The sequence below is a fragment of the Staurois parvus genome, unplaced genomic scaffold (genome assembly GCF_062004578.1).
Source record: "Staurois parvus isolate SC_StPar_1 unplaced genomic scaffold, SC_StPar_1.0 ptg000513l, whole genome shotgun sequence".
In the NCBI taxonomy this organism is placed as follows: Eukaryota; Metazoa; Chordata; class Amphibia; order Anura; family Ranidae; genus Staurois; species Staurois parvus.
The window spans coordinates 1-27,574 of NW_028318309.1; the positions used below are offsets into that span (position 1 = coordinate 1).

Here is a 27,574-nt window from a genome sequence, read left to right on the forward strand (position 1 = left end):
CCGTGCTGTGCCCGAGCCACAGTGTTGCAGCGTGAAAGCACCCTTATCTCTACTAAACCCTAACCGAATCATGTGTAGTTTGCTACAGCACTGTGTATAATAAATAAGTGCCATTTTATTTTCCAGTAAATGCCGTTTTCTCTTTATTTCAGGTTCTTGCAGTATATAGTACCGTCAGTTCACACAGCACCTTACATATATATTGTACATTCACATCAGTCCCCATCCTCAAGGAGCTTACAGTATAAGGACCCTAACTCACATTCATACATACACATACTAGGGACAATTGAGACAGGAGCCCATTAACCTACCAGCATGTCTTTGCAGTGTTGGAGGAAACCGGAGTACCCGGAGGAAACCCACACAGGCACAGGGAGAACATGCATGCAGGTAGTGCCATGGTTGGGATTCAGACAACCCTAGTGTTGCTCATTATTTCATTCTTTATTGTACCTCAGTGCTGCTGATCTCCTCAGCTTATTTGCAGCCACTTCATGTTCTGATGCACTTCTGGATGTCTTCTCTCAGGACAGGATTCCTAATCATAACAGCCGAGCATGCCTGTGTAATGTGTTTTGGGCACACACTGTGGGGTGGGGGGGGGGTCTCGGTCTCCCAGTCGGACTGCTCATGTGCAATAGAATTCTCATTTATATGTATGGAAAGGCCTGTTGCTATTAGTTCCTATAATGCAAAGCTTACTGCCCCCTGTCTCTGTGTGCTGTCTTCATAGCAGAGCCCCTGGGAATAATCTGCAATATCATGTATACAATTGTGTGTCGTTTTTCTCTTTTATATACTGTAGCTCACTGTATCCCTACACTTTTTTTCTTGCATCTCAATGCTGCTGATCTCATCCATCCACTTTGCAGCAACTTCATGTCTGCATGTACTCTCACCAAAAATTGTACGGGATTTCCTGATAATAACAGTGGACTATACTTACAGGACGTCTCCAACTTACAAGCCGACCTCAATGCTCTGTGTAATTGGGCAAATATGTGGCAAATGAGGTTTAAAGTTGATAAATGTAAGGTTCTGCACTTGGGGGCTAATATGCATGCATCATACATACTAGGGGGGGGGGGTACAACTGGGGGTATCAATGGTGGAGAAGGATCTGGGGGTTAATAATGGCATGCAATGCCAAGTTGCGGTTTCTAAAGCGAGCAAAATCCTCTCTTTTTTTTTTAATTTAAATATTTAGTAATTTTCAAATAAATTATACAAACTTACTCTTTTAAAAACATTGACACAATTACAGTACATTTATTGTATCACCTTTTCTACCCCCACCCTCCTATCTACCACCCTCCCCACCGACCCAACCCCCTACCCCCCCCCCCCCCCCCCACCCCCTCCACTTGGCATTTTCCTGTTCCTTTCTGCGGATCCACATCCTCCAAAGAGAAGAGAAAGGTATACTCCTATTATTTTATATTATTCCCCCATACATTCTATATTTAACTTTGGATTTTTAAATTTCTCCCACTTGTTCCATCTTAAATAATATCTCTCCATCTTATCTTCATTCATATGGTAGAGTTCCTCCAAAAATCCTCTTTTGTATTAAAAGAGGTATAGACTCCAGAGAGAGATATCATTTCTCCCCCCCCCCCCCAGTACAAATCATTAGTAATACCTCATCTGGAATATGCAGTTCAGTTTTGGGTGCCAAGTCACAAAAAGAACATTGGGGAACTGGAGAAAGTGCAGAGAAGGGCAACCAAACTGATAAGAGGCATGGAGGAGATCAGCTATGAGGAAAGATTAGAGGAACTGAATTTATTCTCTCTTGAGGAGAGGAGATTAAGGGGGATATGATCTCCATGTATAATACATAAGGGGGGATATGATCTCCATGTATAATACATAAGGGGGGATATGATCTCCATGTATAATACATAAGGGGGGATATGATCTCCATGTATAATACATAAGGGGGGATATGATCACCATGTATAATATATAAGGGGGGATATGATCTCCATGTATAATACATAAGGGGGGATATGATCTCCATGTATAATACATAAGGGGGATATGATCACCATGTATAATACATAAGGGGGGGATATGATCTCCATGTATAACTACATAAGGGGGGATATGATCTCCATGTATAATACATAAGGGGGGATATGATCAACATGTATAATACATAAGGGGGGATATGATCTCCATGTATAATACCTAAGGGGGATATGATCTCCATGTATAATACATAAGGGGGGGATATGATCAACATGTATAACTACATAAGGGGGGATATGATCTCCATGTATAATACATAAGGGGGATATGATGTGCATGTATAATACATAAGGGGGGATATGATCTCCATGTATAATACATAAGGGGGGATATGATCACCATGTATAATACATAAGGGGGGATATGATCTCCATGTATAATACATAAGGGGGGATATGATCTCCATGTATAATACATAAGGGGGGATATGATCTCTATGTATAATACATAAGGGGGGATATGATCTCCATGTATAATACATAAGGGGGGATATGATCTCCATGTATAATACATAAGGGGGGATATGATCTCCATGTATAATACATAAGGGGGGATATGATCTCCATGTATAATACATAAGGGGGGATATGATCTCCATGTATAATACATAAGGGGGGATATGATCTCCATGTATAATACATAAGGGGGGATATGATCTCCATGTATAATACATAAGGGGGGATATGATCTCCATGTATAATACATAAGGGGTGATATGATCTCCATGTATAATACATAAGGGGGGATATGATCACCATGTATAATACATAAGGGAGGATATGATCTCCATGTATAATACATAAGGGGGGGATATGATCTCCATGTATAATACATAGGGGGGGATATGATCTCCATGTATAATACATAAGGGGGGATATGATCTCCATGTATAATACATAAGGGGGGATATGATCTCCATGTATAATACATAAGGGGGGATATGATCTCCATGTATAATACATAAGGGGGGATATGATCTCCATGTATAATACATAAGGGGGGATATGATCTCCATGTATAATACATAAGGGGGGATATGATCTCCATGTATAATACATAAGGGGGGATATGATCTCCATGTATAATAAATAAGGGGTGATATGATCTCCATGTATAATACATAAGGGGGGATATGATCACCATGTATAATACATAAGGGAGGATATGATCTCCATGTATAATACATAAGGGGGGGATATGATCTCCATGTATAATACATAGGGGGGGATATGATCTCCATGTATAATACATAAGGGGGGATATGATCTCCATGTATAATACATAAGGGGGGATATGATCTCCATGTATAATACATAAGGGGGGATATGATCTCCATGTATAATACATAAGGGGGGATATGATCTCCATGTATAATACATAAGGGGGGATATGATCTCCATGTATAATACATAAGGGGGGATATGATCTCCATGTATAATACATAAGGGGGGATATGATCACCACGTATAATACATAAGGGGGGATATGATCTCCATGTATAATACATAAGGGGGGATATGATCACCATGTATAACACATAAGGGGGGATATGATCCCCACGTATAACACATAAGGGGGGGATATGATCCCCACGTATAATACATAAGGGGGGATATGATCTCCATGTATAATACATAAGGGGGGATATGATCACCATGTATAACACATAAGGGGGGATATGATCCCCACGTATAACACATAAGGGGGGGATATGATCCCCACGTATAATACATAAGGGGGGGGGGGATATGATCCCCACGTATAATACATAAGGGGGGGGATATGATCCCCACGTATAATACATAAGGGGGGGATATGATCCCCACGTATAATACATAAGGGGGGATATGATCTCCATGTATAATACATAAGGGGGGATATGATCCCCACGTATAATACATAAGGGGGATATGATCTCCATGTATAATACATCAGTGGTTCATATAGTGAACTCGGTGTAGAGTTATTCACCCTGAGGTCATCACAGAGGACAAGGGGACGCTCTTTACATCTGGAGGAAAAGAAATTTAATCTCCAAACATGGAAAGGTTTCTTCACAGTGAGAGCTGTGAAAATGTGGAATAGACTCCCTCAAGAGTTGGTTCTGGACAGCTCAGTGGATTGCTTTACAAAAAGTCCTGGATTGTTCCTTAGATACACAGAATATAACTGGATACTAACATCTATAGGTAAAGTTGATCCAGGGAATATCAGATTGCCTCTCGGGGGATCAGGAAGGAATTTTTGTCTCTGCAGGAACAAATTGGATCATGTTTTGCTGGATTTTTTTGCCTTCCTCTGGATCAACTGTGGATGTAGGATTATAACTTTTTTTTTTTTTTTTTTTTTTTAATGGTTGAACTGGATGGACTTTTGTCGTTTTTTTTTTGTTTTGTTTTTTTTAGCCAGACTAACTATGTAACTTGTACAATGTTCATTAACCACACACTGTGAGGGGCTGTACAGCCTCCCAGCACATGTGCAGAAGAATCCTCATATATTTTTATGGAAAGCTGTCCATTATTAGTTCATACAAATCAAAGCTTAAGGTGGACCTTTCTCCCTTTTTCTAGATTTCACATCAGCATGCATAAGCGTCGTGGTACGTTCCAGTGCAGGCCATTCATTTCAATAGCTTGTCATATGCGCAAGAAACATGCACACACAAAAAAGAGGTGCTTGCACCATTATAAAAATCATTGTTCACCAAAAAGGGCTTGGTGCACATTTGCAATTTGCATAGGGGTGCCGGTAAGAATTATTGGCCCGCCACGTCTGCAAAGAGGCAACCCGTTTAGGTTCCTTGCAAGAAAGCGCACAATTGTGTGTTCATTCCTGCACCACGTTGGTGTGAAGGATGCCCTAGTGAAGTAAAAAGTAACGTATTCTCTTCTTTTTTGCACAGTAATGAAGGCAGAGGGTACAGCTACTGTGATGAAGTCTCGATGGAGCTCGACGGCGGCAGCTGCTGCAACATCTCAGAGACCTGAAGCAAAGACGCGTGTTCTGCCTGATAAGAGGTACTACCCCTTCTCTGAGCCCAGGGCGGGGAGCCTGGAAACGGCAGATTTTAGGTCTCTTCATGCAGAGACGTTGTAGGGCTCATAAGTTAATATGATGTATGAAAATTTGCATATTCTGTTTATTGTTGTATATAGTACTTTGTACTCTTCTGCACTGTGTGTTTCCAGGCAGACATTTAGCAATATGTGGCTTCTGCTCACACATCCTTATCTACCAAACCAATCCTGGCCTGTAGGTGCAGAGGGTGAACTTGAATGTGATTGGTTGCTGTTGGGCAATACAGACAGTAATTTCCTTCTCTTCAATACATATGATAATATGATGTTCAGTGCATACAGCCTCTTGTGTTTTAGCAGGTTCCAGTTCAGGACTGTTCAGAAATGGGGGACATTGGCCGCTGTAGGGGGGCAGCCAGCTGTATATGGGATACAGAAGTGCTCCAGATGAGCTGGAGGAGAGGGGAGTGAACAGCCATTAGAGAGATCCATTTTAAGCTGAACTCCAGCAATTCAGCCACTTTCTAAAATGTGCTGGTCAACTATAGGTTAAGTCCAGCAAGGTGCATGGCACCTTGTGGACTTATTTCTTTCATTTACAGTTTTCCTGTGTACTTGGAGCATAGCTATTTCTATACTTCTGCTCTCAGCTACTGCAGCGGCGTATGCCACCGCTCTGTCCATTCCTCTGTTTCTCCTGCCCAATCACAGAGCACTTTGTACTATGTGAAGCCATTCGCAAAATACAAAGCCTTCTGTAAATAAGCAGCAGAGGGGAAGGTGGGCAGAACTTCTGCTGTATGAGAAAGCAGCATGTCTTCTGTTAGAATGCCGGGAGTATAAGTGATAGATGTACTCCCGGCTTTCAGTAAAACTGTCAGTTGTACATAAAAAAAGAGAACTCCATTGGTGGCATGCACTTTTTGATCAGCAAATTTTGAAAAGTAACTGAATTCCTGGAGTTCACATTTTTTAAAGTGTTACTAAACCCACAACAGTAAAATCAGTCTGTATGTGCAGTAAAGCATGCTTGTTCTACTCACTGTGGAACCTAAGGGGTTAATCCTCCGCATTGTGTAAAAATACGGTTTGATCCTATCTTATCTGATCCTCCCCTTCTTCCATAGTCCCCAATCCATCTGCTGATAGTACAGAGGAGGCACTCTGCACATGCTCAGTTTGGTGTGTATTGCTAGAGTTTTTGTTGTTTTTGGGGGGTGCATGTGATCAGCACAGGGCCAATCAGTACTGTCCAGACAGAGGGTCAGGGATCCTGCAGCCTCATAGGACAGTCAGAGGAGAATGAAAACTCCTCCTACAAGATTAACCAGTGCTTGGCCGGACACTGATAGATGTCACAAGACTGCTATATACTGCTGATGAGAAAAACCAGAGTTAGACTTACCGGTAACTCCTTTTCTATGAGTCTTCCAGGACAGCCCCCTTGAGACATACAGCGCCTCCCTCTGGGACAGGAAACACTAAGGCATAGCATTTCAAATGGCGGACCAGGTGGCTGCCTTACAGATCTGTTATGGCGAGGCACTGGCTTTCTCTGCCCAGGAGGCTGACAAGGATCTGGTAGCGTGCGCATTAACAAAGGGGGCAGAACGTCTAATAGATTATATGATTTCCGCGATAGCCATCTTAATCCATCTAGCTATGTTGGACTTGGAAACCTTGGAAACCTTCCATGCTCCCACAAAAAGAGAGTCCGAATTTCTGAATTCTCTGGATCTCCTAAGATAAACCAAAAGGCTTCTTCTAATATCCAATAAACTTATTCTTTCCTCCTCCTTGCTTGCTGGAGCAGAACCGAAGGTCGGCAAAATCCTGAGACCTATGAAAGGAGGAGGAAACTTTGGGAAGAAACCCAGGATCTGTTTTGAGCACAATTCTATCCTCAAACTGTCAAAAAGGACTCCCTAACAGCGCGTGCAATTCACTCACCCGCCGATGTGATTGCTACCTAAAGAACAGTTTTTCGAGTTAAAAACTTTGAAGATTTCTCCAGAGGTTCAAAGGGTCGAAGGACCAAAGCTCTTAGAACCAAAGACAGATCCCAAACTGGACAGGACTTTATTGCCGCCGACCTGGATTTGGAAAGAGCCGTGAAAAAACCTATTATAAAGGGATCCTGCTGGAGGGGGACCTGAAGGAAAACACTGAGGGCCGAGGCCTGTACCTTTAAAGTGTTAACAGAAAGGCCCTGATCTGCCCCATCTGCCCAATCCAACACCGCCTGGACATCCGGAGGGCTCCGACCCTTCTCCAGCTACCAGGAGTTGAATTTTTTCCAGACCTTAGTATAAATAGCTCTGGTAACCAGTTGTGGAAGTTTACTGCCGCCTATATGGGCTCCTCAACCAGAGCTGCTGGCATCGGTCATAATGATAACTGGATAAGGCATGTTCCACTCTAGACCTTTGGCTAGATTTACTTGTTTGCGCCACCACCAAAGGGATCTCTTGGCCGGGATCCGGACTGCCAGATCCAAAGTAGATCTATCCCCATTCCAAACCCCCAGAAGGAAAGCCTGCAGTGGCCACTGGTGGAATCTTGCCCAGGGGACAGCTAGGAAACAAGAGGTCATGAGACCCACTGCATTCTAAATTTCTGGTGACACAGGTGGCTGATTAAAGCCGGCTTAAAGCTAATAGAGGTGGAATCCCAGGCCCTGTGGAACAAGATTTCCCCTCTTTTATCCATAGGATCCTTTGGGGGGGCCCCATATCTTCAAATGCCAAGTCCATCCTCTTAGAATCTTTGAATAAGGGGGCGTTCAACTTTAGAACTTTGTTCCATGGGTGGGATCCATCATCTTCCAAAGGAAATCTCCTTTTTAGATTACCTGAACAAAGGGTCTTCCTTTCCGTGTTTTCCCATTCCAACTTAATGGTATCAACCAAGGAACTATGGACCGGAAAAACCCTAGTCTTTTTTTTTTGCATGTAGACCCTGATACGTGAGGTCATGCTTAGACAGACATGCGTACTCCTCCTCAATCTCTGAGGTTTCGTAGATTACCTTAAGGAGGTCGTTCACATCAAGGCCCAATTTGTACTTGGAACTTCTGGAGGTGCAAGCTTCACTGTCGTCCTCTGAGCCTGAACCTGCCTGTGAGGAAGCAAGGGACCTAGGGTCATCTTCCCTTCCCTATACTGCTGTACCACTGACTGGGTCCAAGGCCCCAGCGGTGTCTACATTTTATCTAGCAGGGATATAAAAGATTATGACGTAGCTGTCATGTCATCTTTAATGGAGGTGAGAACCCTATGGCAGGCTGTAAATGACTTATCCTTAACCAGGCTATCCACATAATTGTGGCATAAGGGCTTTTCCCAAGTCGAACCTAATTTTGCTGCGCAAACTGCACACTTCTTCTTAGGGGCCTGACTCTGTCTTGTCCTGGGCTTTAACCTTACACATGCACAAAAACACAATACAGAGGACAATCTGCCCCGGGCTCCTTAACCAAATACCACTGTGCTGGGGGAGACAAAGGGAAGTGTTCTCCACCATTACTTGCACTCAAGAGTCTGGGGAAAAGAAAACCACCCCCAAGAGTCAGCAAGAGGGAACCCCAAGTCCCCAAGCCTACCTGAGAGGAGCCGGTGCCTGAGGAACCAGTGTCCGCCTGCTGAGAGGGGCCAGCCCCTTCCATCAAATCCGTTGTGGTGTGGTATCCACAGCCTCTGCTGGGTTTCCATGCCGCACCGACCGCCTGAGCCGGATGCCTGCGCCGCTGATGGGGACCGAACCATGCGTCTCTTGGCGCCCGCCGATTACGTTACCACGCCGGACTTCTGGTGTTTGGAGTGCAACTGCTCCGCCCCTGTAAGTCACGGCTGCCCATCCACCTGCCCGGCGATCTCTTTGCGCACACTGTGCTGCCGTGCTGGGGAAGGGGGGAGGACTGCAAAAGCCCCAAGCTCCCCCAGGAGTCGCTATCCAGGGCCAGGGTAACCATAGTTGGTGGTTTTCTCCTCTGAGGACTGAAGGACATCTAGAGCGCAGCCCCACTCCGCTCTATCATGGATGGATCGTACCGGGGAAGAGGAGGTTCTGTAAAAATAAAACGGGAGCCACCAGCACAACCCTTGAGCCTAGAGCTCCCATACATATTTCTTTGAACGTGTACCTATCCTTCTGGAAGGAAACACTAAAACTGAAGGGGGAGGCCTGGAGGTCCGCCTTTTGAAATGCTGTGCTTTCGTGTTTCCTGTCCCGGGCGGAGGAGCTCTACGTCTCAAGGGGTCTGTCCTGGAAGACGTTTTGAGAAAGGTATTTAGCAGTTTATATTTACTAAAATGTGTACTGTGGGAGACCAGATATAGTGAGTGCAGGATCCTGGGTTTAGTAACACTTTAGTTCTAGTAAATATCGAAAAGTGCAGGAATCTTAGAGTAATGCAAATAAATTGTATATGTACAGTATACTCATATCTGTAGGGTTGCTAGACACCCATCCCAGGGCCAAGCAATCTGCTGGCAGAGAATATAGCGGTCTCCATGCAAAACATGGTAAGAGCTCACTCTTTATGCCTGCCAGGGTTTTCTGCATGATTATAGACTGAATGGAGGTTGGATCCTGCCACTTACTAGTATGGAGGATAAGGCCCCAAAAAATCAAACCAGAACCGTACAAGTACTACAACAGATTGGTTGGGGTTCTTACATTGCAGCTCTGGTATAAAGGATTTGATCCCATCTAAGACCTCTAGTTGCATGGAGTATGCGTGGGTCTTCTAAATTTTTATAAAGCACTCCAACCCTCAGTCCAAGGTGCTTCAAACAATATATCAGTAAGTAATGCTTCCTTGGGTGCAGCCCTCCACAAATCGAGGACATTCCAGAACACTGTAAAAACACACACAAGAGGGCGCAAACTCCTCGTGTATTACCTTAATAAAATGTAATAAATTCAAAGATACAAAAACATACTCAAACACATGAAAACAGCAGACCTATAAGAAGTACACCGTTAGGAGGCTGGTCCTATCACTTCCAACACAACCAACACTTTACTCCTGCGCTAGGAAAGGACTCAGTAGACCCAATAGGAATGTTCTGGAATTTTCTGGAATATGCACTGCTTGCTGCCCTCAACACACCGGGGTGGTCCAAATACACTGGATACAAATGGAGAAACAGAAAAAGGGCACATCAACCTAGTGCATTATCGTTTCCTCAGAGCCAACCTTGGTCATCCAGGGTTCTATCGTTGGCTCTGAGGAAGGGCTTGTGTCCTCGAAACGCGTTAACCAGTTGGTCATCCAGGGTTCCATCGTATGGACTCAGATGTTGTTTGGATCATACATCTTGTTCAGTTTGACATGCCTGTGTTATTATGTCCATTGTGAGTATGATACCTATTTTGTTTCTTCAATTAAATTATTTTAAACGATAATGCACTAGGTCAGTGCGCCCTTTTTCTGTTTCTCCATTTGGTCCTATCACTTGTCTGCTCTGAAGAAGGGAGCCTGACTCCCGAAATGCATTAGCTTTTCCACCAGACGTTTCCGAGATAGGATGAACCTCCTAACACTGTATTTCTTTTATATCCAACACAACACTTTTCTCCTGCTCTGGGAATGGACTTAGTAGAACCAATAGGAAGGTTCTGGAATATTCTGGAATATGTACTGCTTGCTGCCCCCTACAGACCAGGGTGGTCCAAATTCACTAAATGCAAATGGAGAAACAAAAAAAGAGGGCGCATCGACCTAGTGCATTATCGTTTAAAAATATTTATTGAAAGAACAAAGTAAGTATCATACTCACAATGGACATAAAAACGCAGGCATGTCAAACTGAACAAGATGTATGATCCAAACAACATCTGAGTTCATACGATAGAACCCTGGATGACCAAGGTTGGCTCTGAGGAAGAGGTTGTGTCCTCGAAATGCGGTAGCCAGGTGGTCATCCAGGGTTCCATCGTATGGACTCAGATGCTGTTTGGATCATACATCTTGTTCAGTGTGACATGCCTGTGTTTTTATGTCCATTGTGAGTATGATACTTTGTTCTTTCAATAAATATTTTTAAACGATAATGCACTAGGACTGTATTTCTTATATGCCTGCTGTTTCCATGTGTTTTGAGTACGTTTTGTCTCTTGGAATTTATTACATTTTATTAAGGTAATGCACAAGGAGTTTGTGCCCTCTTGTGTGTGTTTTTACAGTGGGTCTTCTTAACACCAAATGCATCTGACAGGTTACTTAGTCTGGATCCGACTGGTCCTTAATCCACGTCATGCTTGAAGTGTATATAAAGTCAAAACGTTTTTATTTTTATTTTTGAATAGATTGTGGAATGGTCCCATTTTTGAGAAATTCCTCTTCATTTCCTGCTATGTAAACCCAACAGGAAGTGAGAGAAAATCTCTTAAATGTGAAGGAAATCTCCTCTAAAGCTCATCATAAACTATACAATCTGATTGTGCAGTCTCCTTTAGATCTACCAACAACTATGTCATGTAAGGTCCTGTGCGATCGGATAGAAATTGATTGCGTTGTATAAGTTTGTTCTCATATTACATAGTTTTTGGAAAACTTAAATGCGATTGTACTATCAGGTTGTATGGTGTATGGGCAGTCTAAGGGTCATTGCGTGGTTGTCACATTGACACCTGGACCTAAAAGGGTAATGAACTATTGTATAACTGAAAATCTCAGATCCGTTGTGGGTTGTGCAGCTCTTTGTGATGTCTTAACTGTCTGCTTTGTAATGTTTGCCGTAATCCCTGCTGTGTTCTGACTCTCCAGGAAACCCAAAACTGGAATCCTTATGCTGAACATGGGAGGTCCAGAGACTGTAGATGATGTTCACGATTTCCTCCTCAGGTTGTTTTTAGACAAAGATCTCATGACACTTCCAGCCCAAAGGTACATAATGCTATGAGATTGTTTACCTCTGTATTAGAGTGTTCATAAACCCACAATAGTACAATCAGTCTGTATATGCAGTAAAGTATGCTGGTTATACTTGCTATGGAACTTAAGGGGTTAATCCTCCACATTATGTAAAAATGCTGTTTGACCCTGTCTTCTCTGATCCTCTCCTTCTTCTACTGTCCCCAATCCATTTGCTAGTAGTACAGAGCCTTGGGGGCAAGCTGCACATGCTCCATTTAGTGTATATTGCTGGAGCTTTTTTTTGTGTGTTTTTTTGAGAGGGTGCATGTGACCAGCACAGGGCCAACCAGCCCTGTCCAGAGAGAGGGTCAGAGATTATGCAGCCTCATAGGACAATCAGGGGAGAATGAAAATTCCTTTTACAAGCTTTAACCAGTGCTCTGCTGGACACTTGAGTCACAAGACTTCTATATATTGCTGATGAGAAAAGGTATTTAGCAGTTTATATTTACTAAAATAATTGCATTTCCTTGTTCTGTGTACTGTGGGAGACCAGATATAGTGGATGCAGGGTGCGGGAGATCAAATATAGTGGATGCAGGGTCCGGGGAGATCAGATATATTGGATGCAGGGTCCGGGGAGATCAGATATAGTGAATGCAGGGTCCGGGGAGATCAGATATAGTGAATGCAGGGTGCGGGGAGATCAAATATAGTGGATGCAGGGTCCGGGGAGATCAGATATAGTGGATGCAGGGTCCGGGGAGATCAAATATAGTGGATGCAGGGTCCGGGGAGATCAGATATAGTGGATGCAGGGTCCGGGGAGATCAGATATAGTGAATGCAGGGTGCGGGGAGATCAAATATAGTGGATGCAGGGTCCGGGGAGATCAGATATAGTGGATGCAGGGTCCGGGGAGATCAGATATAGTGGATGCAGGGTCCGGGGAGATCAGATATAGTGGATGCAGGGTCCGGGGAGATCAGATATAGTGGATGCAGGGTCCGGGGAGATCAGATCTGGTGGATGCAGGGTCCGGGGAGATCAGATCTGGTGGATGCAGGGTCCGGGGAGATCAGATATAGTGGATGCAGGGTCCGGGGAGATCAGATATAGTGGATGCAGGGTCCGGGGAGATCAGATATAGTGAATGCAGGGTCCGGGGAGACCAGATATAGTGAATGCAGGGTCCGGGGAGATCAGATCTGGTGGATGCAGGGTCCGGGGAGATCAGATATAGTGGATGCAGGGTCCGGGGAGATCAGATATAGTGGATGCAGGGTCCGGGGAGATCAGATATAGTGGATGCAGGGTCCGGGGAGATCAGATATAGTGGATGCAGGGTCCGGGGAGATCAGATATGGTGGATGTAGGGTCCGGGGAGATCAGATATAGTGGATGCAGGGTCCGGGGAGATCAGATATAGTGGATGCAGGGTCCGGGGAGATCAGATATAGTGGATGCAGGGTCCGGGGAGATCAGATATAGTGGATGCAGGGTCCGGGGAGATCAGATATAGTGGATGCAGGGTCCGGGGAGACCAGATATAGTGGATGCAGGGTCCGGGGAGACCAGATATAGTGAATGCAGGGTCCGGGGAGACCAGAAATAGTGAATGCAGGGTCCGGGGAGACCAGAAATAGTGAATGCAGAGTCCGGGGAGACCAGATATAGTGAATGCAGGGTCCTGGGTTTAGTAACACTTTAAGTTTGCCATCATCTTGGGATTGGAAGGAATACATACTAAGAAGATAATTCATTTAATTTCCATTTATCATGCCTAAGGCTGCATTCATACCTGAGCGTCTTTGTGTGTTTTGTTACAGCGATTGAGTTTCAGGCATTTTTATATTAGCATTATCTATAGATTTCCATTTCCCTCCCCCCCCCCGCCCCCGACCTCACTAGGCCATTTTTTGTGATATGGCGCTCCATTACTTTTAACTGACAATTGCGCGGTCATGCAACGCTGTACATAAATGTAATTTGTCCTTTTTTTGCCACAAATAGAGCTTTCTTTCGGTGGTATTTGATCACCTCTGCGGTTTTTATTTTTTACGCTATAAACAAAGAAAAAGGACCAACATTTTTGAAAAAAATATATATATTTTTGACTTTTTGCTATTTAAATATGTCCAATAGAAAAAACATTAAATCAAATTTTGTCATAAATTTAGACCAAAATGTATTCTGCTACATGTCTTTGGTTAAAAAAAAAAAAATCCCAATACGTGTAAATTAATTGGTTTACTTGAAAGTTATAGCGTCTACAAATGGCAGTATATGTACTGGAATTTTTTTTTTTTTTTTTTTTTTAATATACTAGTAATGGCGAAGATCAGCAACTTATAGCGGGACTGCGGCGGGCATTCTGACACTGAGTGGGACCTGACTAACTGCCACTGACATCACCAGTGACACCAATACAGTGGTCAGTGCTAATAAAAGGCACTGATACCGTGCTAGTGACACTGGGAAGGAAGGTGTTAACTTCTGGGCGATCAAAGGGTGCAGAGAAATACAAAACATCATGTCCTTGTTGGCAGGAGACAGACCTGTGTTTACACACAGGTCTCTCCCCTGTCCGCTTGCCCTGACGATCGCCAGGTGCTGGTGGGGAACCTCCAGGCGGGACCCGGTGATTGACATGCCTAGCTGCCAATGGCGGAGCGGGTAGGGCGGCGCGCACGTGCACTCCCTACTCAGAAATGCAAATTGCGTATATATATATATATATATATATATATATAGTGTGTGTGATTTTGCGCAGCCCTGCCTCCCCGTAGCTGCTATAGGGTGGCAGGCAAGCGTGTATAAATGCACAATAAAACAAATTTTTGCATGCACCGATGCAATTCTGTGGGATTCAGAACATTCCAAAAGACTGCAATCTGCCCAATTTGTGCTACAACTCCAGAACTTTTTTGAGCTACAGGCATTTGCGCAGATGTGAACAAGCACCGTAAAGAATACATTTTTTACAAAGCGCTTGGTCTGAATGCAGCCTAAAGGGGCAGCACAGTGACTTAGTTGTTAGAACTTTTGCCTAGCAACACTGGGGTCCTTGTTTCAAATCCTGGTTAAACACTATCTGCATGGAGTGTGCATGTTCTCCCTGTGTTTGCATGGATTTCCTCCGGGTACTCTGGTTTCCTCTCACACACCAAAGACATACTGTTAGGACAATTTAACTGTCTAAATTGGCCCTAGTATTGTATGTATGCATGTGACGTAGGCACCATAAGCTGGGACTAATTATTTTGGTTGTCAGGTTGATTTGTTACGTCTGACACTGGAAAAGCTTTGGACCAATAATTCTACATATGAAAAAATATTTTACTTTTTTCTTATTTGTAAAGAAGGGTAAAACAAAAAATACTAAAGCATTTACATCTTTTATTTTTTTATTTTTTATTTTTTCCCCCAGCAAACTTGGGCCATTTATTGCCAGACGGCGAACGCCAAAAATTCAAGAACAATACAGAAAAATTGGAGGTGGCTCTCCTATTAAGAGGTGGACAGCACAGCAAGGTGAAGGCATGGTGAAATTGCTGGACGAACTGTCTCCAGCTACAGGTATGATCTATTTTATATGTGCTTTGACTTTTTTTTTTTTTTCATACAAACCTTAATGTCTTTCCTGTGACTGTTCAAGCCCAACCCTAGGATGGAAGAAATATCTAAAAAGAACGAACGCTCAAGAGGATGTATGACTTGCCTTGCACCCTTTAGGCTCAATTCTGCGGGTGGTCTGGCAGCATCATCTCATGCAATGACAGGCTATTTCATCCTGCATTATATGTAGAGAAGGCAGGCAAAAGAGGTTTTTACTATCCCCTTTCCTATTACCCCCCCCCCCCCCCAAAGAAAACCCCCATATATTTTACAATGTAACCTTTCATGTTGTTGAACTGTTTTGGGGCCTAAAGAGACACTCTGTCCCTTTATGGATGTATGAAAGCTGTAAAGATCCAAATTATATAATGGGCTTTCCCTTCTAATCCTATGATCCTATAGCCGCCATAGATGGTTCGAAACTCGGTTCAATAGGTACCAGCCGAGAATTTGAACCATGTATGTGTAGGCTAAATGTACCAAGTTGTTTGTTTGTTCGATCAATCATCTTGGGTACAACCATCCTGTTGGATTTTACATGTGATTTTAGCTAGCGGTAATCGCTGTTGTCTTCTGGCAGGGATGGCTTCCACTCAATAGCTCCAAAGGATGGATTCCCCCATCAACATGGACTGTGTTGATGGGGGAATCAAGCAATTTTTCTTTCCTGCAATCCGTGGTTGCAGAAAAGAAAATCACTCCATCTATGGTCAGCCTATGTGTGGTTTGTTGTCAACTGGGATGATGGAGTGGAGTGAAAAGGTGGAATTCTTCTGCCATCCTGCCATTCTTAATACTGCCATACACAGTTCAAATTTCAGCTGATTCCAGCTGTACTACAGGGCTGGCATGTGAGAGGAAAAAGCAGCACAAGGAGCCAGTCAGTTGAAGTGCTAACAAGAAGCATGCTGATAAGAGGAGAAAGCAGAGTGACAGAGAGATGAGCTCATCACTGTGCTTCTACTTTCACTGTCCAGTCACAGTGCAGGGTTACCCGGGCTCAGAGGAAGTGGTTAGAATGGCGCTGCCCATCAGACTGAGGGCATCCAGTGGGGGGGGGGGGGGGAAGAACTGAGAGAAAATTCTGCTGTAATTAAAACTGTTGGTGCCCATGTTTACACCACTTAGTTCAACAAATGTTGATTGTTTACTCAGCTTTTGTTGAAGGAGCTGGGTGGACAATTGTGTGAATAATGACTGTATCCAATCTAATGCAGTCATTGTTTGGGTATTCTGACAGCCATGAGCTCTGGCTGTCAGGGAACAATAGATGACAGCAGAGGATTCCTCCATCCTCCGTGTACAGTATGGATGCAGGAATGAGCTAGATGTCTTTTCGTTCAGTCTGCAGGCTGAACAAAAAAAACTGAACAATGTACGGCCAGTTTTAGATGGCTTCCTGCCAGGGAATTATATGTAGCCTTGCTGTATGTCAGGGAATTGAGCTTTATGTTATATTGTAGAGGAGAGGTTTGTGTGACACATTCTTTAAAGAGCTGAGCTTGAGACAGAAATAAAAAGCACAAATGAATGCAATTTTACAGTCCTTACTTTAAATGCAAGCAGTGTAAGTATAAAAGGTTGGAGTGTGGGAGAAGCAGCACAAGGAGCCAACTGGTTCATGTGCTGGCAAGAAGCGTGCTGATAGGAGGAGAAAGCAGAGTCACTGAGAGATGAACTGATTACTGTGTTGCTTTGCATTTCTCCATTCACAGGCTGGGGTGGGTCAGGGATGACCTGGGCTCAGAGGAAGTGGGTGGAAAGGTGCTGGCCATTAGAGTGAGGACAAATGCGGGGCAAAATCTCTTAACTGAATCTGAATATTACATCAGAAACTAGTATGAATAGGTTATCTTCTGGTGGGCTGTTCATTTTTGTCTTACGAGCTAGCTTTCTGCTTTACATTTTGTAGTAGTTGACTTTGCATAGAACATATAACAGGGTCTGTGGGAGCCATGGGTGCAAACAGCTCATTATTTTTGTGAACCAAAACCTATCTCTGAATTATTCATTTGGTCAGTTAGTGTACAATGCCAACTATCATCCTTTTGCTATTGGAGATTGATGATGTAGATAAATGTTTTGTAACATGATTGTGTTGTGTCTTAAATAAAAGAAAAGCGATTTGCTTTTAAATATTTGCCAATCACAGATAGCCGAATGACAGCTACACTGCGGCCGGCCAGTTCTGGGAGGGCGTCATATGACGCCCTCCCAGAACGCGCTCTCTTGTGCGCCCTCAGCGTTCTCCGTGATCGCTGTGTCTTACGGATCCCAATCACAGCAGCCTTTTACCACGTGATCAGCCGTGTCCAATGACACGCTGATCACCGGGAAATGCAATTGCCTGTTCTCGGCTGCACTTTCCTCACGCTATCAGAGCATGACGAAAGTACTGCCGAGAACAGGCAGTCGTCAGAGCAGGGATCGGCACTGATCATCAGGGCACTGATGATCGGTGCCTAGCAGTGCCACCCACTAGTGCCACCTACCTGTACCCACTAGTGCCACCTACCTGTGCCCAGCGGTTGCGCCAGTCAGTGCCCAGCGGTTGCGCCAGTCAGTGCCCAGCGGTTGCGCCAGTCAGTGCCACCTATCAGTGCTGTCTATCAGTACCCATCATCAGTGCCACCTATCAGCGCCACCTCATTAGTGCCGTCTATCAGTGCCCATCAGTGCTGCCTCATCAACACATCACATCACATCATCATCACACAGCACATCAGTGAAGGAGAAAAAATTACCTGTTTGAAAAATTTTATAATAGAAACAAACGTTTTTTTTTTTTGCACTTTTTTTGTTTATAGCGCAAAAAGTAAACCGCCCAGCGGCGATTAAATACCACAAAAAGAGAGCTCCATTTGTGAAAATAAAATGATAAAAATGTCATATGGGTAAAATCTTGCATGACCGCGCAATTGTCAATCAAAGTGCGATAGCGCTGAAAGCTGAAAATTGGCCTGGTAAAGGAGGTATAAGTGCCCGGTAGGCAAGTGGTTAATAATGGGCAGGCATCTTTTTAGGTAGGTGGGTTCACAGGCTATACGGAGTCATTTTAGGACACTTTATTGTAAAGAGTTGAACCTGTTGCCATTTTCTAGAAGGACCATCCATTCCATGTAGAACTGTGCTTTGAGATAGTGGAGGTTTGATGGCAATGTTTAAAGCTGTGGGAAGAGATATTGTAAAGTGGGCTGGATGGTATGTTGTCACAGGGAGGGGCGCTGTATACACCTCCTGTGATGATAAGATAGCCATTCACCAAATCGCCCTCGCTAATTCACTTTCATTTTTTTTGTTGCTGATTAGGGCATTCAATGCAGCATATGGTGTACTCATGACATTTACGTTACAGCAAAGTGTTGTGTAGGCAAAATTTAAAAATATCAAAGCGGTATTAAACTCAAAAGCAAGAATTAATTATGTTGCAGCTTACCAATTCTTAGACAGTGTCTCTCTCTCCCCCACTCTGTTTTCTGTTTTTACATCTAAGTGCAGTAGTGATAGGGAAAGTAATAAAAAAAAAAAAGTCGTAAGTATTGCCCTTACACTTGGATAAAATACAGTGTTTCAATATGTTCAGAGGAGACCTCAACAGATAGAAGCTTCCTCCGATGGATATAAAATAAGAGAGGGGAAGCACGCCACTCGGTGCAGTAGTAATAAACGGCAATGTACAAAAAATTGAGAGATGCACTCACATAGAGATGGTGTAGCACAGGCATTGCTCAGTGTCCAGCAGGTTGCGTCCTTCCAGTGGCCCCCAATGGATACAGTATGTGTGGAAGGTGGATAGGGAGCTGCTCCTAGTGCATGGTCTCATTCCCCAGCTCCTTTCTCTGTAGCCTTGGCTGCACTGCAAATGAATGAACAGTTTACTATGCTTCAGTTATAAATGGACACAGGAGCGATTGGCACTGTTCGCTCAGTATGTTCTCCTAGATTGTAAGATCCAAGGAACAGGGCCCTCAAATCCCTCTTGTATTGTTACTGTATTGTCTCCCACTATAATGTAAAGCGCTGAACAAACTGTTGGCGCTATATAAATCTTGTATAATAATAACAATTTGGAAAAGGAGTCAGCAAATTACATATTTACCTTCCCCTTCTCCTGCTCTCCATCCTGAAATCATCCCCTGCAGCAGCTGGAAGTAGAGGTGAGCCGGAAGTGCTGTGGGAAAGGGGGGGGAAGGTGCCAAAAAAATCAATCTACCTGTATGGGTCTCCATGAAGCAGCTGAAAGCCATGGGAGGGAGCGGAGGAGGAACTACTGCATAGCTACAGGGAGGTCAGTTCTCATAATTGCTGAAAACTACAGGTGACAGCTGCAGGGAAGTGTGAATGGGGCACATAGGAAACCATTGTTTTTCTGTGTGTCCTTGCAGACAGCTGCGAATTTTTTTTTTTTTTTTTTTTTTTAAATAAACCTTAGCTCTCTGCTGTGGTGTGAACAGGCCCTTACGCTCTCCCTTTATGTATTATCACATGGCTTTACGCATTATCTGTATATAGACTGGTTAGTTGGCTAGTCACACCAGCAAATCAAGGGACGGCATGCTTGTTTCTTTTGCTGCCTCCAGTGGTAGGTTATAACAATATCGCTTGAAGAGAAGGCGGGATCTTTGGAAATATCTTTTTTATAGAGTGGCACACAGTGGAGCAGTGGACAGGTTTTGGAATGTATTACATATATAGGTCAATTCGATTCAGAAATAGCTATTCCAACGTAGTGCACAGCTCCACCTCTCAGTTTAAAAAAAAAAAACTGGAATTCTCCAAAAAGGTGGAGAAGGAAAAAAAGATAAAAATGTCATCAAAGAGATGTCTTGAGTGTAGTAGATATAGAGTTAGGTCCATGTATATTTGGACCCAGGCACAATTTGTAACTCCTGCACATGCACGCTGGATTTGCCTTTTTTTGGTACTCAACTCCATTCTCAGTAGCAGATGCCAGGACTATTCATTGTACTGCACAGGCACCATAATGTGTGTACAGATTTATCAAAAGAAAAACTATTAGCAGGTATTAAAGCGGAGTTCCACTCACCCTGTCAAATAAAAATCTGCAGCTACAAAAACTATAGCTGCTGACTTTTAAACAAAACAGCCACCCACCTGTCCCTCGGTCCCGTGGTGTGTCCACCGCATCTCATTTCACTGGCCATCCTGTATTCCAGGAGGCCGGCATCTTCAGTGTGGGCGTCCGGCTGTGACAGCTTACGGCTTCACAGCCGGGTGCCCATTGCGCATGCACGAGTAGCGATGCACTTCTTGAATGGTCCTGTAGTCTTCTGGGACCTGTCACGTGTTCCAAAAGACTACAGGGATGGAGGGAGGGAGGACACCTTCTGATCGCCTAGGCAATCGGAATGGAAGTAGGAGCGGGTGGTACCTGTCAAATTCGGGTACCCGCTCCCCCCGCCCCCCAAAGGTGCCAATCCTTAATGGGGAGCAGGGGAGCAGTCCTTAAAGCGGAACTTCCCCTTTTGGGTGGAGCTCCATTTTAAGTATTTTCTGGTAGAAGTTCATAAATTCTCTTCTACCTGCTAGCAAATTTTTATTTTCAAGGTTTATTTCTGCTTTAAGCAAAGCTGCACAGTCTCCTGTATGGCACTGTTGCTGCTTTTCTGCTTTCTCCTGTAACAAATTTTGCTTATCTTCTAACAGCACCTCATAAATATTACATTGGTTTCCGGTATGTTGATCCGCTAACTGAAGCCGCAATAGAAGAAATGGAGAGCGATGGTGTAGATAGAGCGATCGCCTTCACACAGTATCCTCAGTACAGCTGTTCAACCACCGGTAAGTGTTCAGTGGCTCTTTGGCAGAGTCGGAGTTTTGTCACTTATGCCTATTGTGGTAGCACAATGCAATTCACTATGTTGGGGATTTACTAAAATTGGTGCACATAGAATCTGGTGCAGCTGTGTATCGTAGCCAATCGGCTTCCAGTTTTTGCCCTAGGTTCACACCTAAGTGTTTTCCACAGCGTTTTGCATTTTGCATAAACACACAACAGTCCATTTAACATGATTTCCTCTGTGACAAGTTCACATCTCTACGTTTTCACCCGGTGCGTTTTTTGGAAAGGGTCAGGGACTTTTTTGATTGCAAAAAGTTGCATTTTTGGTTCTATAGAGTTCCATGGAAATGCTGCAGAAAAGCGTGTAGTGTGTTTTTGATGCATTTTGCATTTTAATCTGCCAAGCAACAGGAAAAAAACACGTTAAAAGCGCACCACAAAAAGCACTGCAGAAACGGATCAAACACAAACTGCATAGGTGTGAACCTAGCATTATTGGCTAGGCTTAATTAGACAAGCTGAACTTAGAAGCTGATTGGTTACCGTGCACAGTTGCACCAGATTCTGAGTGCTCCAGTTTTAGTAAATCTCCCCATTGTGTTTGTGAAATTCCTGCCCTTTGGGAGGAATCCGCTTTGTGATTTATTTTTTTTTTTGGTTACCTACAGGTACAGTGCCTTGAAAAAGTATTCATACCCCTTGAATTTTTCCACATTTTGTAATTTTACAACCAAAAACTTAAATGTGTTCTATTGGGATTTTGTCTGGTGGACCAACAAAAAGTGACACGTAATTGTGAAGTGGAAGGAAAATGATAAATGTTTTTTGTTTTTTTTTTGGTAAAATGATTATCTCCTAAATGTGTACTGTTTAGGAGAATATTCACTCTTTCGGCAGCCAGTGATGTCACTGGAGCATGTGCTCTTTCAGAGCTCTGTGCCATGGCCCATGACTTGTGCGCATGCTTGGCAGTGTCGTCATTGCAGCTCAGCCATTGAAGCTCCTGGAGCTCGGGAACCTGGAAGGTGAAGATGGAAGCCCTGTCAGTAGTGACAGTGCACTGCTGGAGGGCTTCGTTCTAAGGTAAGTATCTCATAATGTGCTTGTATGCGATGCATATTATGCCATTGCCTTGCAGGAGATTTTTTTCTTTTTGTAATGTAGCAGTTTACTACCGTTTTAAAGTGATACTAAACACACTGTTTGTTTTACATTATCCCTTCTCGTTCTGTATGGGTGATGGCGCTGTGTTTATTTTAATTCAATGCATCAAAGTCCCCTTTTTTTTTTCCATAATCCATTTACAACTGTCATGTGACCTAGCTCTTTACCAGCCTGTCTGCAGGGAAACTTCAGTGGGAGGAGCTTAGTCTTTTGCTGCCAGTTACATGTTTAAATATTCTTCCTCTGTATTTTTTTTTTTATGTCAAGTGAATGTTTTAGGTCATCATACAAATATGTATTTGAATTTATTTTTGTGCAAAGATAAGGTGTAGGCTATCTAGGGGGAGGTTCTACCAATCACAGCCTGTTTCACGCCCCTCCAGCCTGTCTGTATGCCTAGAATTACAGGGAGGTGACACCTCCATCAATCAACATGTAATATAGTGCCTCTATTGTGTAGAGCTGTTTAGTGAGTATAGAGGAGGATGGAGGGAGCGGGCCGTCATTTACCACTCTGAATACACCAACATGTGTGACTTTAAAGTTAGGTGAGCTGCATAGCTAGTGTTACTAAGGACCCTGCATTCACTGTATCTGGTCACCTACAGTACACAGAACATGGAAACGCTATTAGTTTAGTACATATAAAGTGCTACATACCTTTTCTCATCAGTAGTTAGAGCAGTCTTATGACTTCTATCAGTGTCCAGCAGAGCACTAGTTAAAGCTTGTAGGAGGAGTTTTCATTCTCCTCTGTCCTATGGCGCTGCAGGACCCTTGACCCTCTGTCTGGACAGCACTGATTGGCCCTGTGCTGATCACATGCACTCTCCCTAGAAAAAAAAAGGTCTAACGATACACACCAAACTGAGCATGTGCAGCTACCCCTCAAGGCTCTGTTCTATCAGCAGATGGATTAGGGACAGTAGAAGGGGAGGATCAGAGAAGTTGGGATCAAACATTCTTTTTACACAATGCAGAGGATTAACCTCTTAGGTTCTACAGTGAGTATAACGAGCATGCTTTACTTCATATACAGACTGATTTTACTGTTGTGGGTTGAGTAACACTTTTAAGAAGAAACAAACAGCTTAGATAAGAATTAAACTGATGCATGCTCAGTAGATGTGGCAACGGCTGGTCTACACTATATCAGGCTGCAGAGGCGACACAGGCAAGGAGGGAGGGACAGTGTACAGCAGGATCAACCAGGTAGAAACCGCTTTCTTTTTAATTGGCCATCATGGTGCTGTTTGATCCCTTCTGGGATTGCGTAGGCTCCCAAGTCATGATATATAATTCACACTAACCAATGAGATCTCATTGTTCTGCAGATTAGTGTAAGGTCTTATTCACACCATAGCACAAATAAAAAGCAAATTGAAATTGTATGTGCGTTGACACGCTTTTTTTAAATATGCATTGAACTGCATTTTGCCAATATTTGGTAGTGCATTTGTTATAGTTTGTTTCACTATTTCCTCTTACATCCCTTCCAGACACATCGATGCACATTGTAACGTGTTTTAGTGTGCTGGAATGCAAAAAATGCAGTAGTCACTGTAGTCCTATCCAAATTTCATTGGATATAGCTGAAAATAGCAAAGATTTATTTTTATCCTGGAGTGCTGGCTTTGTTACTTTAGCCATGTGTGTATTTTATGTTTTCATTGAGTTTTTAATTGAATATTTCCCACGCAGGTAGCAGTTTGAATGCCATTTATCGGTACTATAATTCCAAGGGGGTTAAACCCACAATGAAATGGAGCGTAATCGACAGATGGCCAACACACCCTCTCCTCATACAGGTATGCAGCAACGGCAAAGCTGATCTGAGTTTCTTGCTGAAAGCCTAACCCCATTTACACTTTCAGTGGGTCCCCCTCCCTACTGCAGGGGGTTAACTACTCATTTTGTCTAGGGAAGTGATCTTAAAATTGTAGCCCGGGGGCTAAATGCAGTCCCACTGCTTGCCTTTCTCCAGCCCTTGGGGCGCTAGTCCTCCCACTGACACCAACAATGGAGCAATCCTTTCTACACTGACCTGGACGGATGGGGCCCTAGTCCTGCCACTGACCTGGACGGATGGGGCCCTAGTCCTGCCACTGACCTGGACGGATGGGGCCCTAGTCCTGCCACTGTCCTGGACGGATGGGGCCCTAGTCCTGCCACTGACCTGGACGGATGGGGCCCTAGTCCTGCCACTGACCTGGACGGATGGGGCCCTAGTCCTGCCACTGACCTGGACGGAGGGGGCCCTAGTCCTGCCACTGACCTGGACGGAGGGGGCCCTAGTCCTGCCACTGACCTGGACGGAGGGGGCCCTAGTCCTGCCACTGACCTGGACGGAGGGGGCCCTAGTCCTGCCACTGACCTGGACGGAGGGGGCCCTAGTCCTGCCACTGACCTGGACGGAGGGGGCCCTAGTCCTGCCACTGACCTGGACGGAGGGGGCCCTAGTCCTGCCACTGACCTGGACGGAGGGGGCCCTAGTCCTGCCACTGACCTGGACGGAGGGGGCCCTAGTCCTGCCACTGACCTGGACGGAGGGGGCCCTAGTCCTGCCACTGACCTGGACGGAGGGGGCCCTAGTCCTGCCACTGACCTGGACATAATACCAAAGATGGGACGTTATTTACCCCCACTGATACCAGGGGATTTTCTGCTCCAACTTGACACCCTTACCCCCAACCCCCAAAGTCTGCAACACAGTAAACTGGCCCTTTGCTTAGAATGTTTGGAGACCCCTGGTCTAGGGGATGATGAATAAGATGATATACTTATACATTATTCTTTGCTCCCTCCCCCCCACTGACCTGGAATGTGGGTGGATGGGGAGCCCTTGTACTGTTGTGCAATGCAGGACTGCTGGTCAGAGGTCTACAACCGGACTGGCATTGAAATATTGGGAGGGGCTTGGGGGGATCGAAGAACATTTGCGTAAGCCAGGAATAAGGTAAGTATTTTATTCATCATCTGCGAAACAAACAGCCCCTGTAGTAGTAGGTAGGTGGGCCCACTGCAAGTGTTTTCTTTTTTTTTCCCCCGTTCAGTTTTAAGGTATCTAAACTGTTTGCTAAAACACGGTGTGTGAGAAATAATTGCCCTTTTTGTTTGTTTTTGGGGTTTTTTTTTTACTTTTTTTCTTCTTGTCTTGCCAAGCCACTTCCTGTTTTACGCTCCCTCAGTCCAGAATCTGCAGAAGGCCATTGCTCTGGACTGACTTCTTGATGGTGACCATGGTGGACCAAGCCTGTATAATATGTTCCAATGTGGCTATCTGTAGTGTCCGGCAGGTGTGCTTGTGACACTGTGACAACACACGAGAACAACTGGTTGTCACCACAAACTTTCATTAACATGAAGTTTTTGTGCTGTTTTAGTGACTGAGTGTAAACTAAATTTGGGCAATTTAAACTGATCTTATGATTTAAAAAAGTGAGTACCTAGTGTGCAAACTTGTGAATTTTCTGACCACTTTAAGGAAACGAAGTCTTGCTAGATCACTTCAGGCTGGTCCCATCAGCTATGTAAAACATTCAAATGTTTAAAACCCAATAATACACTCTGCTATGCAGATGCTCGGTTGCTCTCTACTTTTTTAGGCACTGTGCTGAAAATGTAGAGGCCAACCTGCTGACAGCCTAAAGACTTACTGTTGCTCAGGGGCTCTGGGCTTCAGCAAAATGTCAGCCTCCAGCAAAAAGAAACAGGAACAATGCTGGAGGTAATTAACAGCAAACACTAATTTTAGAATTTTGGTAGCATTAGTAATGTGGAATGTATGTTTCTTGCTAAAGGACTTTTTGTTTAGCAAGTTATGTGTGAAGTTCCACTTTTATAACTGTTAATGTAATTTGCAGCCTGACTGGCCAATGGGAAAGCTTTTATGACTCGGGGGGGGTGGAGCAAAGTTTAATCCGTACAGAAAATTGAATTTTGCATATGAATTCATGAGTTCTAAATTCTGGATCTTCTGTTCATTTTGATGTGCGGCTTGTACTGAAGGTAACCCCAGCCTACACGTTTTCTGATGTGTTGCAGTTTGATTTGCTCCGGTTTATGGCATGTTTACTACCAGTTTTAATTGGATGCTTACAAGCAGCGACCAGCTTTATATTTTTTTATATATATATCTCATTAATCAGAGGCTATCCTTTCACAAATCATTAACACCCTGCCTGTCATTTCATTGGATTTCAGTGTTTTGCTGACCATATCCAGAAAGAGCTGAATATGTTTCCGGAGGACAAGAGAGGAGACGTGGTCATTCTCTTTTCTGCTCATTCTTTGCCAATGACAGTAAGACATTTAACTGCTGTTTTTTTATTACTTTATTTTTCCATTTTCCTATATTATATGCAGTATCTTAAAGGGTAAGTTCACCTTTTGGGATCATATTACAACCATATTTAGGGTGTAATGTGTAACATTCTCCAGACCTGCTCCCAGCACCCCCGTCAGACACCTTGTGACATCAGGCAGGGGATCTTCTCCCTGCACCTGTTCTCACATTTTGAAAACAGAAAATCTGTGAATGAGAAAACTACAAGTCCCATCTGCCACCACGACAGAAGTTTGAATGAGCGAATACTGATTAGCACTCTGGTAGTTCACTCACACTCCCTTCTTCAGGTGTGGGCTGAGCGTATGGGGAGTCTGTGCAAGAGCCTGACATTGCACTATTTTTTATGAGAACCTGTAGGAAGATAAACCTGATCAGTTCAGCATATATATTTTCTAGTATGAGGGGTGTCAGCACGTACATTTCTCCACCTATCTTAAAGTGTATTTCCACCTTTGCAAATGAATTTGACAGCCCCTCACTATATGTTCGTCTTCCTATTCACACAGCATAGCTAAAATAATGTGTTAAAATATATTTTTTGCTTTTATAGATATTTGGAGCAGGTTTATACATAGGACTTTATAGGCAGCTTGAAATTCCTCATAATAGTTTTCAATATGCACTCTGCCGTATGCATATTTGCAGCTATATGTAAACAGTTGACTGCTGAGAGCATTCTTCCTGCGTGCTGCTAGCACAGTAACAGAAGTATCAAGGTAAGC

The 27,574-nt window shown here is 43.9% G+C and overlaps 1 protein-coding gene across 4 annotated transcripts in view; it reads left to right on the forward strand.

The window, feature by feature from the left end:
* The first annotated feature begins 4,944 nt into the window (after positions 1-4,944).
* The window catches only part of FECH (ferrochelatase), an 80,908-nt gene continuing 58,278 nt past the window's right edge, over positions 4,945-27,574 (forward strand). For all 4 annotated transcript variants that reach the window (XM_089690064.1, XM_089690066.1, XM_089690065.1 and 1 more), the window contains exons 1-6: positions 4,945-5,057; positions 11,830-11,949; positions 15,350-15,498; positions 21,205-21,339; positions 24,206-24,312; positions 26,708-26,806. In XM_089690064.1, the coding sequence (XP_089546190.1) occupies positions 4,945-5,057; positions 11,830-11,949; positions 15,350-15,498; positions 21,205-21,339; positions 24,206-24,312; positions 26,708-26,806 (723 nt within the window). The remainder of the gene's footprint in view (positions 5,058-11,829; positions 11,950-15,349; positions 15,499-21,204; positions 21,340-24,205; positions 24,313-26,707; positions 26,807-27,574) is intronic.